General features: G+C 43.6%; 2 protein-coding genes across 4 annotated transcripts in view; one reads left to right on the plus strand and one right to left on the minus strand.

Annotated features, from left to right (window-relative positions):
- Window positions 1-1,641: 1,641 nt before the first annotated feature.
- On the minus strand, window positions 1,642-15,685 carry pdcl3 (phosducin-like 3). The gene is made up of 6 exons (XM_042084380.1): window positions 15,562-15,685; window positions 15,063-15,180; window positions 10,694-10,784; window positions 9,259-9,402; window positions 5,238-5,446; window positions 1,642-1,968 (listed from the first exon to the last, which is right to left on the minus strand). Exons 1-6 carry the CDS (start codon window positions 15,565-15,567, stop codon window positions 1,823-1,825), a joined length of 714 nt encoding a protein of 237 aa, XP_041940314.1. The 5' UTR covers window positions 15,568-15,685; the 3' UTR covers window positions 1,642-1,822.
- A 3,982-nt stretch (window positions 15,686-19,667) lies between these two features.
- LOC121703669 (TBC1 domain family member 8) overlaps window positions 19,668-23,841 on the plus strand; it is a 47,605-nt gene continuing 43,431 nt past the window's right edge. For all 3 annotated transcript variants that reach the window (XR_006029984.1, XR_006029978.1, XM_042084279.1), the window contains exon 1: window positions 19,668-20,129. Coding sequence is in view for 1 of the 3 variants with exons in the window: in XM_042084279.1 (XP_041940213.1) it covers window positions 20,003-20,129 (127 nt within the window). In the remaining 2 variants the exon portion in view is untranslated. The remainder of the gene's footprint in view (window positions 20,130-23,841) is intronic.

The following is a 23,841-nucleotide window of genomic DNA, read 5'->3' on the forward strand; positions in this document are numbered from 1 at the left end:
AAATCCATGTGCTTTATCGTTACCTTTTCCCACAGTTTCGAAATAGCATAATGCACAATTTCTCCAGCAGAGGGGGAAATCCTGCCAAGTTTCCCTTTAAAGGAATTATCCGGAGTAAAATGCACTTTAGATCAATTTACGGATGATTGGGAGTACATATGTTGAGTTGACATCAAAATCATGTCATTCGGATGTGTTTTTACCGTTTTTTTTACCGTTTTTAGTCAAAACTTTTTAGCCTGGAAATGACCAGGGCATGTAATTTCGCCGCTACAAAACGCTATTTTTATGCCTCTTCTACAGTTCCAAACAACATTACACTTACATGGTAGTGAGTAGAGGGTCCCTAAAGCCAAACCGAAGTATCCCGAGGTCTTTATGTGGTCGGATAGAGAGTCCAGAATGAATTTCATCAAGCCAGTACCTTTCAGGAAATGTTGCTGCTGCAGCTAGCATCTTTAGGGGAAAGTCTGTAGGAGTCGATTGCATCACGTCGTTGCACGACATCACGTCACGTGACATTACGTCACGTGACATTTCAAAATTCCAACCTGTTAGTAAGCTAGGGTTTGCAGTTGCATACAACTTCATTTCAATTTCGAAAGAAATACTGGACTATGTTTTTAAACATGTTTTTATCTTCGTTTACGATTGATTACGAAGACACTTCCTGAGAGGCCATTTCCTGTCCCTGGAAATGTATGCAAATAGGGTAGCGGGGGGGGGGGGGGGCACTATCCCCCATTTATGCAGTGATTGGGCTCCCTTTTTACACTGAGGTCTATGGCAGAATTTGTCAAAGCCTTATTTTTCTGAGCAATGGATGCACATTTCGGACACGGTATCATGATCTCCAAACCCTCCTCCCCATTTCAGGAGAATGCCATGACAGTATGACCCTCCAGTCAGGAGAAAATATTAATGAAGGTGTACACCAAGTTTGCTTTGTACTCCGGCTTCTGTCTGGCGTGGAACCGAGGCGTTCAAACGTCAGTGACACGCCCCTGTGCAGGCGGGAACTGAATCAGAGCCATCTCTGACTGAACTCCACTTTGCCCTCATAGACATGAACTAGGACGACCCATCTTGCTACGCATTAATTATTTTTGGTCAGATATTGATCAGGGCCATTTGGGTGATTTCAGTCATCGTTATTATTTAGAACAGATCGCTAACGGCCTCACCTGGCCATTCAGTCATCGTTATTATTTAGAACAGCTCGCTCAATTATGACATTGCTAACGGCCTCAACTGGCAATGTGATCGCTATTGGCCTCACCTGGCCATGTGATCGCTAACGGCCTCACCTGGCTATGAGATCGCTAACGGCCTCACCTGGCCATGAGATCGCTAACGGCCTCACCTGGCTAACGGCCTCACCTGGCCATGAGATCGCTAACGGCCTCACCTGGCCATGAGATCGCTAACGGCCTCACCTGGCTAACGGCCTCACCTGGCTATGAGATCGCTAACGGCCTCACCTGGCCATTGGAAACAATAGAAAAGGCTTTTCTGCATGATCAGTCATACTCTCCATGAAATACCTGGCACGGCCTTAATGTAAGCTCTACTGCATCAGGGTCCACACACACACCACATACACACACACACACTTGACACATCACACAGTGACAACAGCAGTTCAGAAAAACAGTCCTTTATCTGTGGGACCAACTTTATAGGGATTCATACAAAACCGTTTCCATGGTGTCGACACACATATCCTGTGTGTGTGTGTGTGTCAGTCATCCTAACTCATTTGTTGGGTATAGAGCACAATATAGACATTACGTGTGTGTGTGTGTGTGTGTGTGTGTGTGTGTTAGTCGCCGTCAGAGTCGTCGCTGTCGTGTTTGGTCGTTGCAGAGCAGCGTATGGACGTCATGAGCTTGTCTTGGATCTGCTTGTGGGGATTCTCCTCCAAGTCTGTCTTTATTGCTCCCGATTCAGACAGCTTCCACTCCAGTTCTGTAGGACACACACACACACACACACACACACACACACACACACACAGTGTTCACAATTCAGAATAAATATTACATAAGGCAGACATGTCCACATTTCATAGAGCCCGCTAGGACCGTCAAACAGAATAAATAAATCATAAAAGGTTCCAAATGCAATTTCTCCTTTCACCTCATGGTGGCAGCACCACTCTTACACAATCTAACTCACATCTAACTCCATCACAGGGCAGCACCACTCTTTAGCTATCTGACTCATGTCCCTCATGTCCCACCACCACCGATCTACCACAGCAGATCTACCAGCTACCAACTGTCCTCCAAGCACAGTAGCAACAAAACTAAAAGGTCAACAGAACCACATTCATATGCCATAGTGTCTAAGAGTGGTGTGGCTCCTTTAAGACTCCGTTGGTGTGAGTTCTGGAGCATTCTATAATCCAACTATCCAACTTGATCTTACTATACTGTACATCATCAGATTGAAATATTTACAGGTATCAAGGCTATATCTAACATTTAGCATTTATTTTCTATTTGGCCTGTTATGAAATCATGCACTGAACAATTTAAGCACAACTCAGCTTTAAGAAACTTAAATATATGCATGCTTAGATTAAAACTACGTTGAAAAAATCTGGTTTTAATATTTACAGTTATCTAGGCAATAATTTTCACATTTATTTTGTATTTGGCCTTTTATGAAATCATGTATTACAAAAGTGTGATTTACCCTTATAGGCAGTTACATGATCCCTACAGACACTTTCTTATTTTTAACCGTCAATACCATTGATGATTAGACCGGATCTGACTATTTGTGCTATGCTAGCTCTATTTATTTACCCGCCACAGTGGCTGGTAAGTTGACCAAATTCTCCTGCACACAAATTCACCCTTTGCATTTGGAGGGTGGTGGGTGCTAATTTCCATCCCCGGTGCACACAGACAGAGAAACACACATACATACACACACAAAGAAACACACATACATACCGTATTTTCCGGACTATAAGTCGCACTTTTTTTCATAGTTTGGCTGGTCCTGCGACTTATAGTCAGGTGCGACTTATATATGAAAAAATATATAATTGAACATGTTTTTAAATGTTAATTTATATTAACTGACCCTACGTGAAACATTACGTCTACAGCCTCGAGAGAGCGCTCTCAAATGCACAAGTCCTGTGCACTTTCAGTCAGAGATTAGTGCTTGCACTACGCCTGAAACACGTGCATACCTAAATCGTCAAATTATGGCAGGGATTCTATTTATAGCCGGGCCTCAGATTTGGACAAATAAAAGCCAGTATAATATTGTTTCAATTTAACTCATAAAAGAGCTCTTCTTAATATTTTATATTGTTGGTTGGTATTGTTGGCAATGAAAAGTCATTTACACCATGAGTCTCCAACACGTTGCTCTCATTGCTCTCAAGTTAGTCGCATGCCGCACCCTTCTGAGCTAGAGGCTGAAGCCTACATTTAAACACAATTGTGGCTGCCAGGCATCAGCCTATCAGCCTATGAATTTTATAAAAAAGTAAATCATGCATCATTTAAAAAATAACTACATTTAGGCTATCTTAGACATCTTTAGCTATACGGAATAAGGTTTCCCTTGCAGCACAGCACACGAATGAATGAAAGCGCGGATACCTTATCTCGCAATAAGTGGATGGCAATCGAAATTCCCGACACTATGAAACTTAATAGTAGTAAGCCATTAAATACCCCACAGATTTCAGTGGTCATCAGTCCCAATATAAGCAATATAATCAACAGTCCAAACGTAAATTAAATCTCAAATTAAACATCTGCTTTTGGTAGCCTACCCATGCCGCTCCAAACGAAAAGTAGGCCTATGTCTCACAATAAAACGCAAGAAATAAAGGACTACCGGTATATTATAGCTGACTCGAATACAAGCCATGGCCAAATGAAGGTGCTGTGCTTTGCGCAGCCTAAATCTGAGGATTTACGAGTCTCCTAAACATCCCTCACCTGTTATCTAGACATGCATGGAAACATTTGAAAACAAAACGCACTGCCATGTAATATTTGATCGCTGTTTTGCTACTAATTATCTTTCATGTAATGAATACGCACAGAAAGTGAAAGTAGGCCTAATGTGCGCTCCGTGTCTGTAGCTGTCTGTTCACGTCCGCAATCGAACGTCAAATAGAGAAGTCATCCATGTTCTCTACGGTATAGCCTAGGCGGTCATGCTTCTGTATTTGCAAAATTCCTGACGGTTCCTGATCGCTAAATGTCTGTTTTCCTTTCCTGTCGATAGCGGTTGATGTTGAAGCACCTATAGGCTATAATTTGACTTCAGCGGTGACAAATCCTGCTGAGAGAGAGAGAGAGAGAGAGCAATGAAACAGAGGCACCCCCAAAGTGGTCCTGCGCGCGCGTGTTTGTGTCTGCATGGGGTTCAATTGAAGTCAGAGTTGGGCCGTCAATAGTCCCGCATTCAGGCCGCTCCATTATTATATTGTCAGACAGGGTACAGGGTAAAATGTGTGGGAATCTCTCGCATTATGATGGCTAGATTTGCGGGACTTTTATTATTATGCTCAATACTAAGTAATAATTTATTCGCAATACCCGCAATTCCGCGCTGGAATTTAGACACTTTTAAATGTGCATCTTTTTTTCTCTCGCCAAGCAATTGTTCTGCTGCATGCCAGCCTGTGCCAATATATCGTACAAAATGATTGATTGCATTGCATTCTCCACATTTTTAGCTAAATTTTCATGTACCACATCAGCATTTGAGTTCAGTGATTTTTTTGTAAATTGCTTTACAATTAGCGTCGGGCCTATAGGCCTATCGTTTCGGTCACGTCTAAAACTGCATCTTTTTCTCTCTCGTGAGCATTTAATCTGCTGCCAGCTTGTGACTCCACATCGCCCAAAATGCTTGATTGCATTGTATTCTCCACATTTTAGTAACATTTTGGTGCACCTCATGGCATTTTCTTTCAGTGAATCTTTTGATTTGCAATTACCTTCCTGCCCTCCTCTTGGCTGCCTTCACTCCTTCATCTTCATTAATCTTTTTTAATTGGTTTTGGATTTTGTGAAATACATTTCTAATTAAATGCGACTTATAGTCCGGTGCGACTTATATATGTTTTTTTCCTGCTCATGACGCATTTTTTGACTGATGCGACTTATACTCAGGAGCGACTTATAGTCCGGAAAATACGGTACACACACAAAGAAACACACATACATACATATCTCTCTCTCTTTCTCCCTCACCGTTGACTTTGAGGTTCATGCCCCCGAAGACGAGCGCTCCGATGAACTGGGCCTTCATCTCTCCGTTGCGGTAGACGAAGACGGTGGGCAGGTTGCGGTCAGGGTAGTTGGGGATGCACGTGGTGGAGATGGACTTCAGGAACTTGGTCTGCGGGAACTTACGCGCCAGCGCACACAGGTGCTGATTAATCAGAGTGCACAAGGGGATCCTGGGAATGGAGGGATGGAGAGAGAGGGAGAGAGGGGGGGAAGGGGGGAGAGAGAGAGAGAGAGAGATCATTTAATAGAATGATAAGAGAATGGTAGTGGGAGGCTGTATGAGTGTGTGTGTGTGAGTGACTGTGAGAGTGAGTGTGTCTGTAAGCGCTTTCAGATATAACCTCCGGAGTATATGCGGAGGTTTCTCAAACGGAGGTCCTACCCTTCGGATGATTCAGATATGATGCTAACCTGCGGACCTTATACTGACCTTATACGGACCTGTGTGTGAACGATATACACGCACATTACAGAACCTCCGTGTGGTTGTCGAGTGAGGGGTGGGGGCTTGTAGAGTTCACAAGAGGCAAGATATGACGCAGTCACAGCTGCTGTTTGTGTACAAAGTGTATATGCATTATGTAAGCTAAAGAATAAAAATATATTGTGCGTAGGCTAATACTTGAAGTAGTCATGTAAGTGCGCACTTAAAATTGACCTGTACAGTATTTGTATGTGTGCTTCGAATAAACACATTTATCTGTTTTCAACGTTATGTAGCAGAATTACTTGGCTATGGAACCCCAAATCTGGTTTGTGTTGGAGAGAGCATGCATGGTACCAGCCAATTCAGTAGGCTAACTCAAGACTTCAAGGCCATCATATACAACGTTTTTAAGCAACAAACAAACATAACAGTAAAGTGGTTCGTTTTTTCATGGTTTATTTTTCCAAAAGCATCCTCTCCCCATGTGTCTATTGCATTTACGTAAGGAGCTTGGAACAAAGTTGGGTTTTCTTCGTTTTCATTTTCTCTAGGCATATTTATGCTCAACAAATATCAGCGAGCTCAGCAGTGAGGTCATGATAAGGCTATCAATGAACAGAAAACCGACTGTGTTGGCTAACAATTTATTAAATACTCCTGTTACTGTCGTCAACGACGTCGCTGTAGGCTACTGCCTTTTCAGCGCCTTCTGCTTATGATGATTCAGTCTTCTGAATTCGTTTGTCCTTGCGATGCAGTTGTAGGCTACATCAACGTGTCTCTTGCCGTTCCCTTCATGTGTTCCATCACAATGCTGTCTGCCCTCATGGACAGTAGCTCCGTGATGTCTGCATCTTTCCAGGTTGGAGATTTTCTGGACAGCACTATGCCACTCCATCATAACACTGGGATTTAAGTCAGATTTAAAGGGAAACTTGGCAGGATTTCCCCCTCTGCTGGAGAAATTGTGCATTATGCTATTTCAAACTGTGGAAAAAGGTAACGATAAAGCACATGGATTTGTTTACAAGCTAGCAAAACGGTTAGCATAACTTCGGCAGAACAATGTGGATGTTACAAGGTAAGAAACACGATTTAAAACGAGTTTCTTGTTCCTCACTTCTCTTTCCGGGACGGTAGTCGCAATGTTGCAAGGATGGTTTTCCGCCTGGGGACGCTAGGGGCAGCGGGAAAAGTCACCATTTTCACCGGAACAGGTCATTTAACCATCCAAATGATTTCTAAACAGGTTTATTACGTTGAAATAGTTGCCAAGTTCCCCTTTAACCAGATGGATGCACGAAAACGTCACCTACACCCTCTCATTAGGTGTGAATTTTAACCGCATGTTCTACACTTCGTTCAGACACAGTACATTTACATAATGTCCGAAGGAAATACTGGGGGGGGGGGGGGGGGAGTAGTATAAACACCGGCTAAATTCGGACTTCTATATGACCGGTTATGTCGTTCAGATATACGGCCCCACCGTTTAACATCGGCAGAACCTCCGGTCTTACACGTATGTCTGAAAGCGCTTTGTTTGTACGCGTCCTCAACCCTGCTTGTAGTGCAGGGGTGTCCAAACTTTTTGACTCAAGGGCCACTTTGGGTTTTGAAAATTGGCCAGCGGGCCACACAACAAAAAATAATGTGTATATAGGCTATATATAATGTTTTGTATCATTCAAACAAGTTTTTAAAATTAATTTCTTAAGAAATACTGTTCATTTGATGTTGTTTAATTCATTTATAAATGGTGCACTGTCACTTTAAGACTATATTGCCAGCTCCATTAGCCTATGGCTAGTGCTGTGCCTATGGCTGTGCCCTCTCACAGTTTATAAAAGTGGGAACTACGTAATTTCCTTTTAAACGGTTCTTATAAAAAGGAGATATCAATTATCAACAATAACAAGCCAGCTGGAACCTGTCGCACTCTCTCCCTCTTGTGCATGCTCAAATGCGTTCCCAATTGAATAGAGTAGCATAACGTAGTTAGATCAGCTGCAATGGAGATACTATGTATCTCGATGTAACAAGCTTTTTTGACATTGACATGGTAAACGCTCTCTAAGAAGAGTGTAAAGCAGTTTCGTTTTGCAGTAGCCTAAAGTTAATCACGTCGTCTATGCTGGAAAAAAATAGTGAGCTGCATATGATAACCTGATTAATTAAATGCTCGGCAGGCCGGATTAAAGTGCGTGGTGGGCCGGATCTATGATAAACTAATAAATGCTCGGCGGGCCGGCCGGATTAAAGGGCCGCAGTTGGTCCGCGGGCCGTAGTTTGGACACCCCTGTTGTAGAGGGTATGTGTGTGTGTGTGTGTGTGTGTGTGTGTGTGTGTGTGTGTGTAGGGCTGGGACGGTAACCGCATTATCGCTATACCGCGGTCACGTGAGGCCTACTGCGGTCTGAGCTCGTCACCGTCATCACCGCCAAAAAAAAAAAATCTGCATTTGGGGGATTGGACTTGATGTAGCCGCCTGCAGAGTCTTAAGCTGACTGCATAACGGGATTATTTCTGAGATTCTTCTCAACCATGACATAATGGCATATGCACAATTCCAGGTTGAAAACGTATCAGAATCTCAGAAATAATCACGTTATGCAGTCAGCTTAAGACCTCACTCACCCCTGCTTGTAAAGGTGCAGTATCACCCAGATGCTGTGTGTGTGTGTGTGTGTGTGTGTGTGTGTGTGTGTCCTCACCCCTGCTTGTAAAGGTGCAGTATCACCCAGATGCTGTGTGTGTGTGTGTGTGTGTGTGTGTGTGTGTGTGTCCTCACCCCTGCTTGTAAAGGTGCAGTATCACCCAGATGCTGTGTGTGTGTGTGTGTGTGTGTGTGTGTGTCCTCACCCCTGCTTGTAGAGGTGCAGTATCACCCAGATGCTGTGTGTGTGTGTGTGTGTGTGTCCTCACCCCTGCTTGTAGAGGTGCAGTATCACCCAGATGCCTTGTGTGTGTGTGTGTGTGCGTGCGTGTGTGTCCTCACCCCTGCTTGTAGAGGTGCAGTATCACCCAGATGCTGTGTGTGTGTGCGTGTGTGTGTGTGTGCGTCTGCGTATGTGCATGCGTGTGTGTGTGTGTATCCTCACCCCTGCTTGTAGAGGTGCAGTATCACCCAGATGCTTTGTGTGCGTGTGTGTGTGCGTCTGCGTATGTGCATGCGTGTGTGTGTGTTTGTGTGTGTGTGTGTGTGTGTGTGCATCCTCACCCCTGCTTGTAGAGTTGCAGGATCACCCAGATGCTGTGTGTGTGTGTGTGTGTGTGTGTGCGTGCGTGTGTGTGTGTGTGCGTGCCTGTGTACGTGTGTGTGTGTGTGTGTGTGTGTGCGTGCGTGCCTGTGTGTGTGTGCGTACGTGTGTGTGTGTACACGTGTGTGTGTGTGTGTGTGTGTGTACATGTGTGTGCGTGTGTACGTGTGTGTACACATGTGTGTGCGTGTGTGTGCGTGTGTGTGCCTGTGTGTGTGTGTGAGTATGTGTGTGCATGTGTACGTGTGTGTGTGTGTACATGTGTGTGCGTGTGCGTGTGTGTGTCCTCACTCACCCCTGCTTGTAGAGGTGCAGTATCACCCAGATGCCGTCCCCAGCCTTGTTGACCTCGTTGATGTAGTCCTGACCAGAGATCTCGTTCAGCTCCCCGAACACGTTCTTCACCTGATTGGCCTTCCACTCCGACAGCCTCTTCTGCCTGGGGGGGGTTATGTGTGTTTAACAAATCCAAATACACTAGTCATGTAACACTGGCTTCCAGTTGCCTACAGAATACATTTCAAAGTCCTACTCCTGGCATACAAGGCCCTACACAATTATACCCCCACCTACCTCACTGACCTCCTAGAAGTCTACACTCCTGCCCACTCACTGAGATCCTCCTCAGCAGGCCCACTGCATGTCCCTAGTGTGAACCTCAGCACCCAGGGAGAGAGGACTACAGACACCGTGACTCAACTACTGACTTTGAAAACATATCTCTTCAAGATGGCTTATGGACTGACTGACTGACTTTTATTTTTATTTTATTTTTTGAGATGACTATAATTTTAACAACCTTTTTGTTTATTTGTGAAGTGACATTGGGTGACATGAAAGGCACTCTAAATAAAATGTATTATTATTATTATTATTATTATTAACATGTGTTTTAGTCTCTTCTGCCTGGGGGGGGGGGGGTTATGTATAACGGGCACGAGGTGTCCTGTTATACGGAATTAATGGACGAGGGCGAGGGGCAAAGGACTTTATTTATTAATTCCGTATAACTGGACGCACCTCGAAGGCCGTTATCCCGCTTATCACCCGGTTGCCACTGTAAAGCAAAGGAAACACACGGTTCCGTTTAAAAAGACGCTCACTAGTTCAGCTTGTTGTACAACTTTCGTTGGCTATACTCTTTTGATCTTGTGAGGGAAATTTGGTCTCTGTATTTATCCCAATCTGTGAATTAGTGAAACACACTCAGCACACAGTGAACACACACACTAATCCCGGCGCAGTGAGCTGCCTGCAACAACAGTGGCGCTCGGGGAGCAGTGAGGGATTAGGTGCCTTGCTCAAGGGCACTTCAGCCATGCTTACTGGCCAGTAGGATGGCGATTGGTTAAAGGCTAGCCCAGTGGTTTGTAATGAGGATGGCGATTGGTTAAAGGCTAGCCCAGTGGTTTGTAATGAGGATGGCGATTGGTTAAAGGCTAGCCCAGTGGTTTGTAATGAGGATGGCGATTGGTTAAAGGCTAGCCCAGTGGTTTGTAATGAGGATGGAGATTGGTTAAAGGCTAGCCCAGTGGTTAGAAATGTAACATGTAATGTAATGGTCTACGTCCATTAGGATGCTACGCTACATCTGTGACAACCTAAGCCCACCTGCCTCTCATCACTATGGCAACGGGGCTCACCTGTACATCTCTATGGCAACCGGGCTCACCTGTACATCTCTATCGCAACGGGGCTCACCTTTACATCTCTATGGCAACGGGGCTCACCTGTACATCTCTATGGCCGCCTCGTCGTCTTCACTGAACTCGTCCTCGTTCTCCTCGAGCTCCTCCAGAGACATGCTCTCATAGGTCTTCACTGGAACACACAGAGGAACGGACAGAGAGAGAGAGAGAGAGAGAGAGAGAGAGAGAGAGAGAGAGAGAGAGAGAGAGAGAGAGAGAGAGAGAGAGAGAGAGAGAGAGAGAGAGAGAGAGAGAGAGAGAGAGAGAGAGAGAGAGAGAGAGAGAGAGACACTTGTCAGAGATAGCAATCTTTTGATTTGTATAATTCAACATGAAACACAAATACACAGTGAGACTTGGTGCCTATCGAGCTTATAGGGCAAACCAGTCCAATCTCCTACCCGTACCAATTCAACCTCAGATTTCCCCCATTGACCATTTTTCCCCAACACTTACAGCAAAACTAGCACTCCTAAATATCAGATCTCTTTCAAAAAAATCATTCTTAATTAATGATCTAATTTACACACACAACCTTGATTTTTTACTTTTAACTGAGACATGGTTAGATCAAGCAAACAGTGCTGCTACTCTCATTGAATCAGCTCCCCCCAAACTTCAGTTTTTTGAGTGCTACCAGAGCAAATAAAAGAGGTGGGGGGATAGCCACAATTTTCAAGACGTCTTTTCAGTGCAATCAGTCGTCATTCGGTGACTTTACTTCATTTGAATATCTGTGTGCACGCATTGTCTTCTCCTCAGATTTTATTACTGACAATTTACAGGCCTCCAAAACATTCAGCAAAAGTTTTTCTTGAAGAGCTAGGTGAACTGCTATCAGTCGTTTGCATATAGTTTGACTGTCTTATTATATCAGGGGATCTAAACTTGCATGTGGATAATCCTGAAAACAATTACGCCAAGGAATTCATTGCACTAATCGATACTTTCTCCCTAACACAGCATGTACAGGGGGCAACACACTCTCTCGGCCATACCCTCGACCTTGTTATCACAAAGGGTCTCGATGTCTCTACAGCTGTTAAAGACCTGGCCTTATCTGATCATTACTGCGTGTTCTTTGATGTGTCTATGTCCCCACACACTCAAAACACAGCTATGATGGTAAAAAGGAGAATCATAAATGATCAGACAAGTGCTCTCTTTGAGCAAGCACTTTCACTAAAGTCAAGTCAACTGTCAGACTCTGTAGAAGACTTATTTGATCACTTTAATGCAAAAATGGCAAACATTATGGATGACATTGCTCCATTACAATTCAAGAAAGTTAAGGACAAACAGAAAGCACCATGGAGGCAAAATCCAGCAGTTAAACTTCTAAAAAGAGAGTGTAGGAAGACTGAAAGAAAATGGCATAAATACAAACTTCAGATCCACTATGAAATCCATAAAGAGATGCTCCGCACATATAACTCTGAAATATGCAAAGCAAGACAGTCCTTTTTTTCTAACATTATCAATAGAAGTTCAAATAACACACGTATTCTATTTTCAACTGTTGATAAATTAACAAATCTCCCCTCACAATTAGCGCCTGAACTTCTCTCAACTAATAAATGTAATGAGTTTTCATCTTTTTTCACATTTTTTAAATCAGACTCAACATATCTGCTCAATTACAAATTCAACAACCTGAACTTCCAGCAACAAACAGAGGGAAATTAAACTTAATGTCAGAGTTCAGCTTGATGGACTACGAAACACTTAAAAAAACGGTACAGAATTTCAGCTCTTCCACATGTGTCTTAGACACTCTGCCTACCAATTTCTTCAAAACTGTTTTTCATCTCATAGCGGCGGATGTCCTTCAAATTGTAAATGTATCACTGCTGTCTGGCACTTTTCCTAAGTCACTGAAAACAGCTGTTGTAAAGCCACTTCTCAAGAAGAATAACCTGGATGCCTCCATGCTAAACAATTACAGGCCCATATCCAATCTACCTTTTATTGGCAAAATTATTGAAAAAGTAGTCTTTAATCAATTAACCACCTTCCTAACATCAAATGGGTATTTTGATTACTTTCAGTCTGGTTTTCGGGCAAATCACAGCACTGAAACAGCTCTCATTAAAGTTTCCAATGACATATGCCTAAACACAGATTGTAAACACAGTAAAACATCAGTCCTAGTGCTACTGGACCTTAGTGCAGCATTTGACACTGTTGATCACAATATTTTACTACACAGACTAGAACACTGGGTTGGATTTACAGGCATAGTTATCAGCTGGCTAAAATCATATCTACAAGAAAGAACGTCCTTGACCTGTGGTGTTCCCCAAGGGTCGATCTTAGGGCCACTATTATTCAACCTCTATATGCTCCCACTTGGACAAATCATCCAAAATAACTTGATTAAAGTTATATTTATGACATAGTGGAATTTATTGAACGCATTTGATCACAGCTGACAAATTAGGCAGAAACATTTTAAACTGGAGCAAAACAATGCATGAATGTAGGCCTAGCTTCGGAGCGTCACATGAAACACAATTGAGACAATAGATTGACCATATTGTACAGGTGCAAAGCCTTATCATAGGCATGTTACATTCATGACATGAAAAGTAGATAACTTAAAACACAAACTGAAGCAACAGCTTGGACAATCCTACTGCAAAGCCTTTCCTTGCATAGGCATGCAACGTCTATGACATAAAAAGTGGAATATGAACGCATTTCACACCTGACAATTAAACGGATTTGACTGATTGTTGAGCTCTCAGAGTAGTGTTGACTTGCGTGTCTTTTTTAGATGGTGAACGTAATTGGACGGGCAAGACTGACAAGTAGACTACTATTTGGCTACGCCTATGGCTCGATTTGAATTATTTGCTCTGTTTGTGAATGAAGTTGTAGCCCCTAGTATGTGTCCCTAGTTTCCCTGTCATATACTGTCTTTGGTGTAATCTCACCAGAAGGCTACTGCAGCTGGCTGCCTTCCAATGACGTTGGCGACAAATGATGATCTGAGCTGATAGATCTAACATCTAGGCCTACTTCCCTAACATGGGCTGATACTACATAGCCTAGGCCGGTCATTACTTCTATAATCATGGGGCAACGCTTTGGGCGAACGCGATGTTCATAAACGAAACAGGCATGAGAAGGGAGATGATTTTCTGTCGATTCAACGAAACCAAGTTTGCCATCGTTGTGCAAGTCGCCCAATTTCTCGCTATAGTTGTTAGACAATATTTTCTGTCGCTAGGGATGGCCAAAATTAAATCTAGCAACAAAGTCACTAATTGGCAACACTGAGCACTGACAGGTCTAGACCAAGACTTGGATAGACTTCCAGGTCACAGAAATCGGAACAAATAAATATCAAAATCAGTTTAGGCCCTGAAGCCATTTTTTAAACGTTATACTTTTGATCTGACCATGAAATCAAAAGCCTGGAAAACAACGTGTTATTTGTTTGTTTGTATCACATTCATAAACAAATAATGAAATAACAAGTAATTTTTTTTTTTTTTCGTTTTTGATTCTCAATTGAATATCAAATGAACGAATGATACACGGACCCACATTACTCCAATTCTTAAGTCCTTGCACTGGCTTCCAGTAAGTAACAGAATTGACTTTAAGGCTCTATTGCTTGTTTATAAATCAGTAAATGGAGCAGGACCTAAATACCTGTCAGACATGCTTCAGCAGTACACACCTTCTCGTCCTCTCAGGTCCCAGGAGAAAAACCTGCTAGTAAAACCTACTGTTAGAACTAAACATGGTGAAGCAGCTTTTAGCTGCTATGCGGCTTAGCTGTGGAATCAACTTTCGGATGACATCAAAAAGGCCCCAACTGTAGCCAGTTTTAAATCTAGACTTAAGACCAAACTGTTCTCAGATGCTTTCTGCTAACTGTGCCGAGTTACAAATTCTGAATCTGCCTTGATAATTATTCTACTTTATCTTTTATTACTTTTTTTTACTACCTTTGCCTTCGTTTTTTGCTTACTAATTATCCTTTATTTTTAAATTATTTTACCTTGTGTTTTATGTTTTCTTTTTATTATGATCTTTACCTTTTAACTATTCTTTGACTATATTGCCTTTCTATGCTTTTTATTTGTTATTATTGTTTGGTTTTGTTTATGTAAAGCACATTGAATGACCTCTGTGTATGAAATGCGCTATATAAATAAACTTGACTTGACTTGATTTGAGTGTGTATCTTACACCATGTCCACGAGAAGGGTCAACCGAGTGTGTATCTTACACCATGTCCACGACGGGTCAACCGAGTGTGTATCTTACACCATGTCCACGACGGGCACAGCCTTCTTCCGAACATACATCAGGGCAGACACTCTATATGATTTCTGTGTGTGTGTGTGTCTGTGTGTGCTCAGACTATAGCCAGGTGTGTGTGTGTGTGTGTACACACCGACGGATTGCTGCTGAAACAGCTGTTCTTCCTCCTCGTCCTCTTTCGGCGTCTCCTTCGGTGGGAGGATGCCTTTCTTCCGCAGAATATCGTTCCATTCCGTGTCTTCGTTAGGGTCCTACGAAACACACACAGCCCGATCCGGACACCGCACGTCATTAGTCAGAACCTACATTGACGATAGCCAACTTTACGATGAGATAGAAAATACCATTGAGTAGATTATACAAAATATGTCAATACCGTGCCACTGTCCAACAAACATATACACATCGATTATTAAAGGCTATCAAGAAACCAAGCGATGAGAAGAGTAGGCTATCTGACGTTAAAGTTACGCCATAGTGCTTCAGATCTTAATACATTCACTTGATGGACTAATGAATCCACTAATAATTAAAATTCTCGCAACCCCCCCCCAGCAACTACTAATGACAGCAAACGTGACAATACATGCGACTCAAACAAATGTTAAAAGTCTCTCAAAAAACGGACATACCTGCATTTTGAAGACTATGTTCGTCTGTTCCTGAAATCACGCTCTACTCCTAAACAGACACGGAAAGAGAAGGACCGTGAGTGAATACCTTCCGGCTGGAGAGGATGTTTAGCAATTGAGCATGCTAGCAATTGAACAGCGATCTCATACAATGCTGCCGGAAAGTATTACAAAAATACTGTCTTCCAAATCTTCTCATAAAAAAAGACACCCCACACCAATGCTTGCATATAGTCAAAGTATTGTTCATATTTTACACTTAAAATATCGCCCTTGTTGTCACTGAAGGGGACAATAATAAATGCTGCACCAATATCCGGTTGTGTTACTATCGATGCCCAAATAAGGTGACAGAACGCTACATTCCTGAGCGCAGCAGCTGAGGGTACAGCTGTAACCAGCGCGCGGCCCCCACTGCCCATGCGGCCACAATTAGACCACCGCCCAACCCCCGCAACACGATTGAAGCCCTCCACACACACACACACACACACACACACTGTCTCCGTGGTCTGGAAAAAAGACCATCTCAAAAACAGTAGTCTTAGCCGACCTACAACCAAGCGTAGGCTAGCCTACACCTGGCTCTCTGTCAATGCTCCATACGAGAGGAAAAGGCAGACAGACAGGGGAGGAAAGAACAGACAGACAGATGAACAGGCAGACAGGGGAGGAAAGAACAGACAGACAGATGAACAGGCAGACAGACAGGGGAGGAGACAGGGGAGGAAAGAACAGACAGACAGATGAACAGGCAGACAGACAGACAGGATTAGAATCAGAGGGTTAGAATTAAGATTGGAGTTGTGGGCGGGCGTGGCGAATTAAATAAATAAACCAATACATGGGTGCAATTTCCATGAGTGAACTGATGTGGTTCATTATACCTGCATACACACTCCGTCACACACTCAGTCACACACACAAAGAAATGATGAAAACAGCAGTCTGGGGTTATTGCACTACTCAATATATTCTTATGTAATGTAAATATATTCTTATGCAAATATATTCTTATGTATTTTCTCATTGTCCTGGGAAGAAACCCACTAATATCGGACCAACCATTCCAGATGACCAGAGGTGGGCGACTAGAGCAGGCGCGCCTGCAGGTGTACGTCCGTACGCACTGTGCGTACCATCAAGCTACTCAACAACAGAAAATTTCCCTTGTGTGTGTGTGTATTCACACCAAATTGGCCTACCATACCTTCCCAACTATGCACAGTATCCCTTTAGCATGCCATTAGGCTACTTACCATTTTCTATTACGTAAAGTTAGTGAACACGTTATCAAAATTAACGTGCACTCATTTTGTTTGAGCAGGAGAGAGAATACGCACGCAGACACGCAATAGGCTACTTGTTTTCTTTAACTCGGCTATCTATATATATGGTTATCAGCACACAATGTTGAGCTAATTCACTAACTCAATACTCATCATGGATATCACAAGTTTAAACAACGAAAACAGAAAGGATGGAGGCAGCAAAGCTAGGAGTTATTCCAGATGGGCAAGAACAAGGTAGGCAATTGGTGTGCTTGTCAGAACGTTAGACTGCACTAAAGCCAGACGTCACGTTACGCTAGAACAAAACTAAAGGTAACTTTAGCCTGTATAGGGCTGTATCAAGTTGTCCAAATGAATAGGTCATTGTAGACATTGTCGTTGTAGGCTATTATTGCATGTGGATGTTGTTATGCTATGTAGGCTACTTTTTTGCTGACCAATGCACGGACCTAAAACGGACAAATATTGTTCACAAGTAAAAAAAATGTTTGCGGGGGTGGGGGGGTTGGGGTGATGGGTGTGCGTACCATAGCATTAATTCCTGCAGGCGCCCCTGGACTAGAGACATTTGAATGGGGTGGCCAGGTTGGGGCACTGGCTGGCACATAAACATAACGTGTGAAAAACAACAAAGCCTTAGATTCAACACTAAATCATATATTATTAACAACCAAACTGTTTATTTCATGTAAAGAAGAACTCAAAATGAGCAAATAACTGATTTTTTTGTATCTGAAGCACTTAACTTGGTAGATGTAACACAACAAGAAAAAGTATTTTCAGGATGCAGTAGCCAACTAATGAAGTTTTCCACCATCTAGGCCAGATGTGCATGGGTAGAACACCATCTAGGCCAGATGTGCATGGGTAGAACACCATCTAGGTTCTAATGACTCAACAAAATTCACCCCAAGACAGCAAATGAGTGAAAATCAAATCATCACTTCAGGCCGTTTTCTGTTGTATGTTGTGTAGCCTAAGTTATCTACTGCAGCTTTGCAGATGGACGTTGACGCTGGAATGTCATTCTCAAGTGAGAATGCAGAGAGATGGGCTAGGCTGGCTAGTAAAGGTGCTGCTGAACTCTCTAGCCCAGTGTTTCCCAAAAACATTTCTGGGGACCCACTTTTTAAAAATGACAAACTATCGCGACCCAACTCGTGACTTTGGTAGTTAACAAACTAGATCTTACAGAAAGCTGTTAGCTTTCCTAAGCTATATGAGGTATAAGCTAGGGGCATTACACAACATAAATTGTCACTAGGCTATATGCTGGCGACCCAAATAAAATCTCCTACGACCCACCTGTGGGTCGCGACCCAGTCTTTGGGAACCAATGCTCTAGCCTACCCAAACTGCTGCTGATGAAACAGCTGTGGCTTCCCTTCCCTACACACCTACATTCACCTGGGCATGGTACATAAGACTGCATGGGGATGTCCCCAAGTATTTAATCAATTTAATCAATTACTTTAACAGAGTGAGAAATGTTCACAGCTACTGATTTTGTACCCCCTATGAGCAGTGTTTCTCAAACTTTTTCAGACCAAGGACCACTTAACCAGTAACAAAAAACCTTACGGACCACCTAGCTAATAAACACAATAGGCTTATTCACTGAACCACCTTGCTTATTGTCTTTGCATCTTGCTTATTATGTCAGAGGATTCATATGATTTAGACTGGCATAGCTTACATAGGCAGTGTTGCAGAACTGTTTGGCTTTACATACAAGTTGGTTCAATATTGCAAACAACTGATCTATATTATATTTTACCACGTCTGCTTGCGGACCACACTTTGAGAAACACTGCCTTAAAGTTAAGAGTCATTTAGGTAAGGAGTCCTTTTTGTATGTAGCAACATGCCTGGAACAGGTTGCCAGGAAATATAAAGGAAACACAATACCAGCTTTTGAGAATGGTATCATGCGTAAATCACTGATCTGGAGATCTTTAACTATCTTTAACTAAGACTAATTAATAGCTTTTGGCTGACTTTAATACTTAATGCCAAACAGTGTTTTATATAGTCTGTGCTCTGTTTTTTATGGAAGTTGCATAAATCCACGTTGTTCTATTAAATGTCGTTTCATAATTAACTAGATGTACCGCATAGCGGTACAAAATATGACCGCCACTCAGTCCTGAGTGCGTGCAAAACAGCAGCCCGCGGCTGTGGCCTGTGGGCCGGTTCTAATACTAATCAAATATCATCCCGGGGGCCGTAGATAATTCATTCGCGGGCCGGGCCTCGACTTTGACATGTCTGGTCTAGATGGATGTATTCAATATATGTATGGATGTTTGATTGATGTTTGGTCTGCTGCCATCTGCAAGGGACCACAATGGAAATAAGCCCCAGGGCTTTATTGTGTTATCCTGACTTTGTTTTGTTTTTTTAATGTATGGTGCAAAGCTGTATTATATTTTATAAGGAAAAGGGTAGAATAAAATCAATCAATCAATCAACAATCACACACACACACACGCACACACACGACGCACGCATGCACACATACACACACGCACACACACACACACGCACGCACGCGCGCGCACACACACACACACACACACGTACACTGCACAGGCACATAGCCTCTAAAATTTCCCTCGGCATGAATAAAGTATCTATCTATCTATGTTTCTATCTATCTATCTGTCTATCTGTCTATCTATCTGTCTATCAATCTATCTAGACTACACAGCACACTTCTCTCTTCCGCCACCAGAGAGCAGAATCTCGGGCGAGCTTGGCCATTTGAACCCGTTTCTTCCCAGCAGTCTCGAGACACAAAACAAATCTGCCCGAACTCTAAAGCATCCGGAGCCAATCACGGAGGACCGCGAGACAGAAACTTCCTCCGCTCCAGCGGAACTCTGGGAAGCATTGCAAAAATGCGGAAATAAACTCTCGCTTTGCACTATACTGCCTGCCGCCGTCTCCGACCGCGAGAAGATGGGTGTCAACTGTGTCAATGCGGCCCGAGCTCACGGTGAAGGCGACCAACCCGTCAAGTCGCCGCGATCTGTTTGAGCGGAGCGGCGCTCGGAAATCCCGTTCGTTTCAACAACATCATCGCAACAGCCAGCCCCTTATCTCGCTCGCCCGCCCGCGGCTCTCTCTCTCTCTCTCTCCCGAGGAAAATGTGGCTAACGCCGGAGGAGGTGCCAGTGAAGAGCGCGCTGAAGCTCTGGGTCACGGAGAAATCCAACGACTTCTTTCTGCTACAGCGCAGGAGAGGGCACGGGGACACCGGCGGGAAGTTCACAGGTAGGCTACCGGGACACCGGTGGGAAGTTCACAGGTAGGCTACGGTTCCCCACTTCAGGCACACACCGGCAGTAGTGCGATGCTCCTGAAAACACTCCAGTTAAGTGGAGCAGTGTGATCAACAAGTGTGTGTGTGTGTGTGTGTGTGTGCCTGTGTGCCTGTGCCTGTGCCTGCCTGTGCCTGCCTGTGTGTGTGTGTGTGTGTGTGTTCAGACGGAGCAGCTATGCTGATTAGTTTTGCTTGGGTTTCAAGATTCATTAACATAAAAAAAAAACTGTGTGTTTGCTGTTGTGTGACTGTGTGTGTGTGTGTATAGTTGGGGTCAGAGGTTGAACGATCTTGGCCTGGTGCTTGTAAGTTTTCAAGTGTGTGTGGGTGTGTCTGTGTGTCTGTTTCTCTCTCTCTCTCTGTGTGTGTGTGTGTGTGTGTGTGTGTGCGCACGCGTGTTTGTGCAGCCTATATCCTGATCATGGCTTTGTTCAGTCATTATGGGGGATTTCTTTAGAGGACAGACAGACAAACACACACACACACACACACACACACACACACACACACACACTGTGGAGTGATTGTCTAGTCTGGTCGGTGTGGTGCCTCATGTAAAACCCATTATGGGGTTGTTATGAAGGTCTCTGCACGCACACACACACACACACACACACACACACACACACACACACACACACACACACGTTCTGTAGCCATGTTCTGTAGTGTCAGAGTTCTGTAGCCGTGTTCTGTAGTATCAGGGTTCTGTAGCTGTGTTCTGTAGTCCAGGGTTCTGTGGCCGTGGATCCAATGGCCAAGTCTGTTCTCTTTCTCTGTGTGTGTGTTTTATACGTGTGTGTTTTATATGTGTGTTTTCGGCCTAGTAAACATCCATAAGGATGTTACTGTCGTGTATATAGTATATAAGTATATAAGTATATATACTCTTTTTGATCCCGTGAGGGAAATTTGGTCTCCGCATTTAACCCAATTCGTGAATTAGTGAAACACACTCAGCACACAGTGAGGTGAAGCACACACTAATCCCGGCTCAGTGAGCTGCCTGCATCAACAGCGGCGCTCGGGGAGCAGTGAGGGGTTAGGTGCCTTGCTCAAGGGCACTTCAGCCGTGCCTACTGGTCGGGGTTCAAACTGGCAACCTTCCAGTTACAGGTCCGAAGAGCTAACCAGTAGGCCACGGCTGCCCCCAAAGTATATGTGTAGTGTGTGTGTGTCCATCGCTATGGCAACTCCGAGTTCAGAGTTCACTTCCAGCTTGTGTTTTAGAGAGAAAAAGCTGTGTGTGTGTTTGTAATAATTAGACAGGGAGAATCACATGATAATTGTAAATGTGTGTGCCTGTGTGTGTGCAGGTGTGCAGGTGTGCAGGTGTGCGTGTGTGTGCGTGTGTGCGTGCGTGTGTGTGTGTGTGTGTGTGTGTGTGTGTGTGTGTGTGTGTGTGTGCTTGCGTGCGTGTGTGTGTGCCTGTGTGTGTGCAGGTGTGCGTGCGTGTGTGTGCGTGCGTGTGTGTGTGTGTGTGTGTGTGTGTGTGTGCGTGTGTGTGTGTGTGAGTAATAAAGATGGTGGGGAAAGCACTGACTGACAGGCGGGGCTCCAGTGATGTCACTACCTGTGGCTAATTGCTAAATCACGCCGTCCTCTCGATCAAGATCATGCAGTAGGCTACGTGTGCCATTGGCTCTCTGCGCTGGGGCTACGTGTGCCATTGGCTCTCTGCGCTGGGGCTATGTGTGCTAAAGGCTGTCTGTGCGCTGGCTTGTGTCCACTGGAGCCAGGTGTGTTTGAACCTGCCGCTACTGTTAATGTAATTAGTGTCTACACCAAGGGTCTCAAACTCCCGACACACAGGCCACTTCCCGGCTCCGGCCCAGGTCCGGCCCAATTCCGGCCCACAACCTGATGTCAAAGTAATAATGTAATTCGACCCTTGGGGGTATTTTTAATTGCGACAAACAACAACACTGATTAGAACAGACAGCAGAAATACAGAAAGCAGAAATACAACCAATGTTGAAAAAACGTTCACGTGTGATGAAGTCTTGGGTCTGTTATTCACCTATTCTGATTCTGAAGAAGAATATCTGCCTTTTGGAGATTATGATCGATCGTCTATGAATGGAGGTGCGTCTTTGCGTGTATACGACGGTGTAAGCATACCATGCTTATTTTGACCCTCTGCCCAACATAGCTGGAGGTGGCAGTGCAGACAGCAGGAATAGTACAAATAGGGCTCTGAAGAACTACAAAGTCACCCGCGATAGGAACTGATTTGACCAGGCTACTTTATTGTATAGTAGCAAAGGGTTTGTGGTTATAGGAATATTGCCCTACAAAGGCAAAAGGCAGTAACTGCATTTTTGGTCGAAAATGAGTTATTGTCATTTTTGGGATATTAAAGACTTACTTTATCATGTGGATAAATATCTATACTCAATTTTCCTGTTTCTTTAAAAAAAAAACAAAATAGAGGGTTGTGTTCACAGTAACTCCCCAAACCTACTGCCCTACAAAGGCAAAAGGCAGTAACTGACCAGAGTGTCAAACTGAGAAAAATTACTTAAAAGTTTTTTGTTTTGTCTAAACAAATGTATTATAGGTAGAGCAATGAAAATCTGGTGACTTGTTGCCCTGATGAAGAAATGTGTGTATATAAAAAATCTTGTGCTCAAAGTTGACTTTTGACCCTTATTTGTCAGATACTGTACTCTGCCTTTGTATTATGTACTAAAAATAAGGAGTCGTGCAAAGGCAAAAGGCAGAAACTGGGGCATTGAGGAGACAAAGAAAGAAGACATTGTAAAAAAACGTTGTCCTCTTATGCCCCCAAATAGAAGGGCTTTCTGGCTCTCACTTCTTGTGGAGGAGTGACGGCATAATCAAATCAAGTGTATTGCATCCAAAACAATCAAAATTACATTGCTTATGTTATGCCCACCGTCATAAGAAACCTCAATTTAAAGAATGGGTCACTTGTTTTTGAATTTGAACATGAATTTTAATTAATTTGATATCTTTGCGTTCTCTTTCAAATAAATTATTGTTTTTAATTATCAGAGATAGTAGTTGTATTTATTCATACTGTACACTCTTGTCATCTATCTGCAGTCACATTTTGCTGCACACAAAATTGAAGTTCTTTAGTCTACGCACCTGCTCCATCAGCATCTGCTCCATCAGCCCACAACATGCACATGCATGCATTCACACAGGGTTAGGACCTACTACACACACACACACACACACACACAACATGCACATGCATGCATTCACACAGGGTTAGGACCTACTACCAAGTTCTGCACCCCACGTAGGGCTAGCGTGTAGGGAACAGTGTGTGTGTGTGTGTGTGTAGTTGTGTGTGTGTGTGTGTGAGAGTTTCACTGGTCTAATCTAAGCTCCATTCACTTCTTCTTCCTCTTTCACTTGGTTGTGGTATGAGACACCAGCTGCCCTCTCCCCCTACTGTGTGTGTGTGTGTGTGTGTGTGTGTGTCTGTGTGTGTGTGCGTGTGTATGTAGGCAGGCCTATGTCTTTGTGTTTATTAACCCATTCATGCTGGATGCTGCACGACGCAACATTCTATCTCCCGCCTGTTGCTGCATAGCGCAGCATTGACTCTCCCGCTGGATGCTGTGTAGCGCAGCATGCTTTCATGTTTCTAGGTGTGCAGAGGCTTAGATAGTAAGGTTTCGGTAGACG

This window comes from Alosa sapidissima, chromosome 2, assembly GCF_018492685.1.
Source record: "Alosa sapidissima isolate fAloSap1 chromosome 2, fAloSap1.pri, whole genome shotgun sequence".
Classification (NCBI taxonomy): domain Eukaryota; kingdom Metazoa; phylum Chordata; class Actinopteri; order Clupeiformes; family Clupeidae; genus Alosa; species Alosa sapidissima.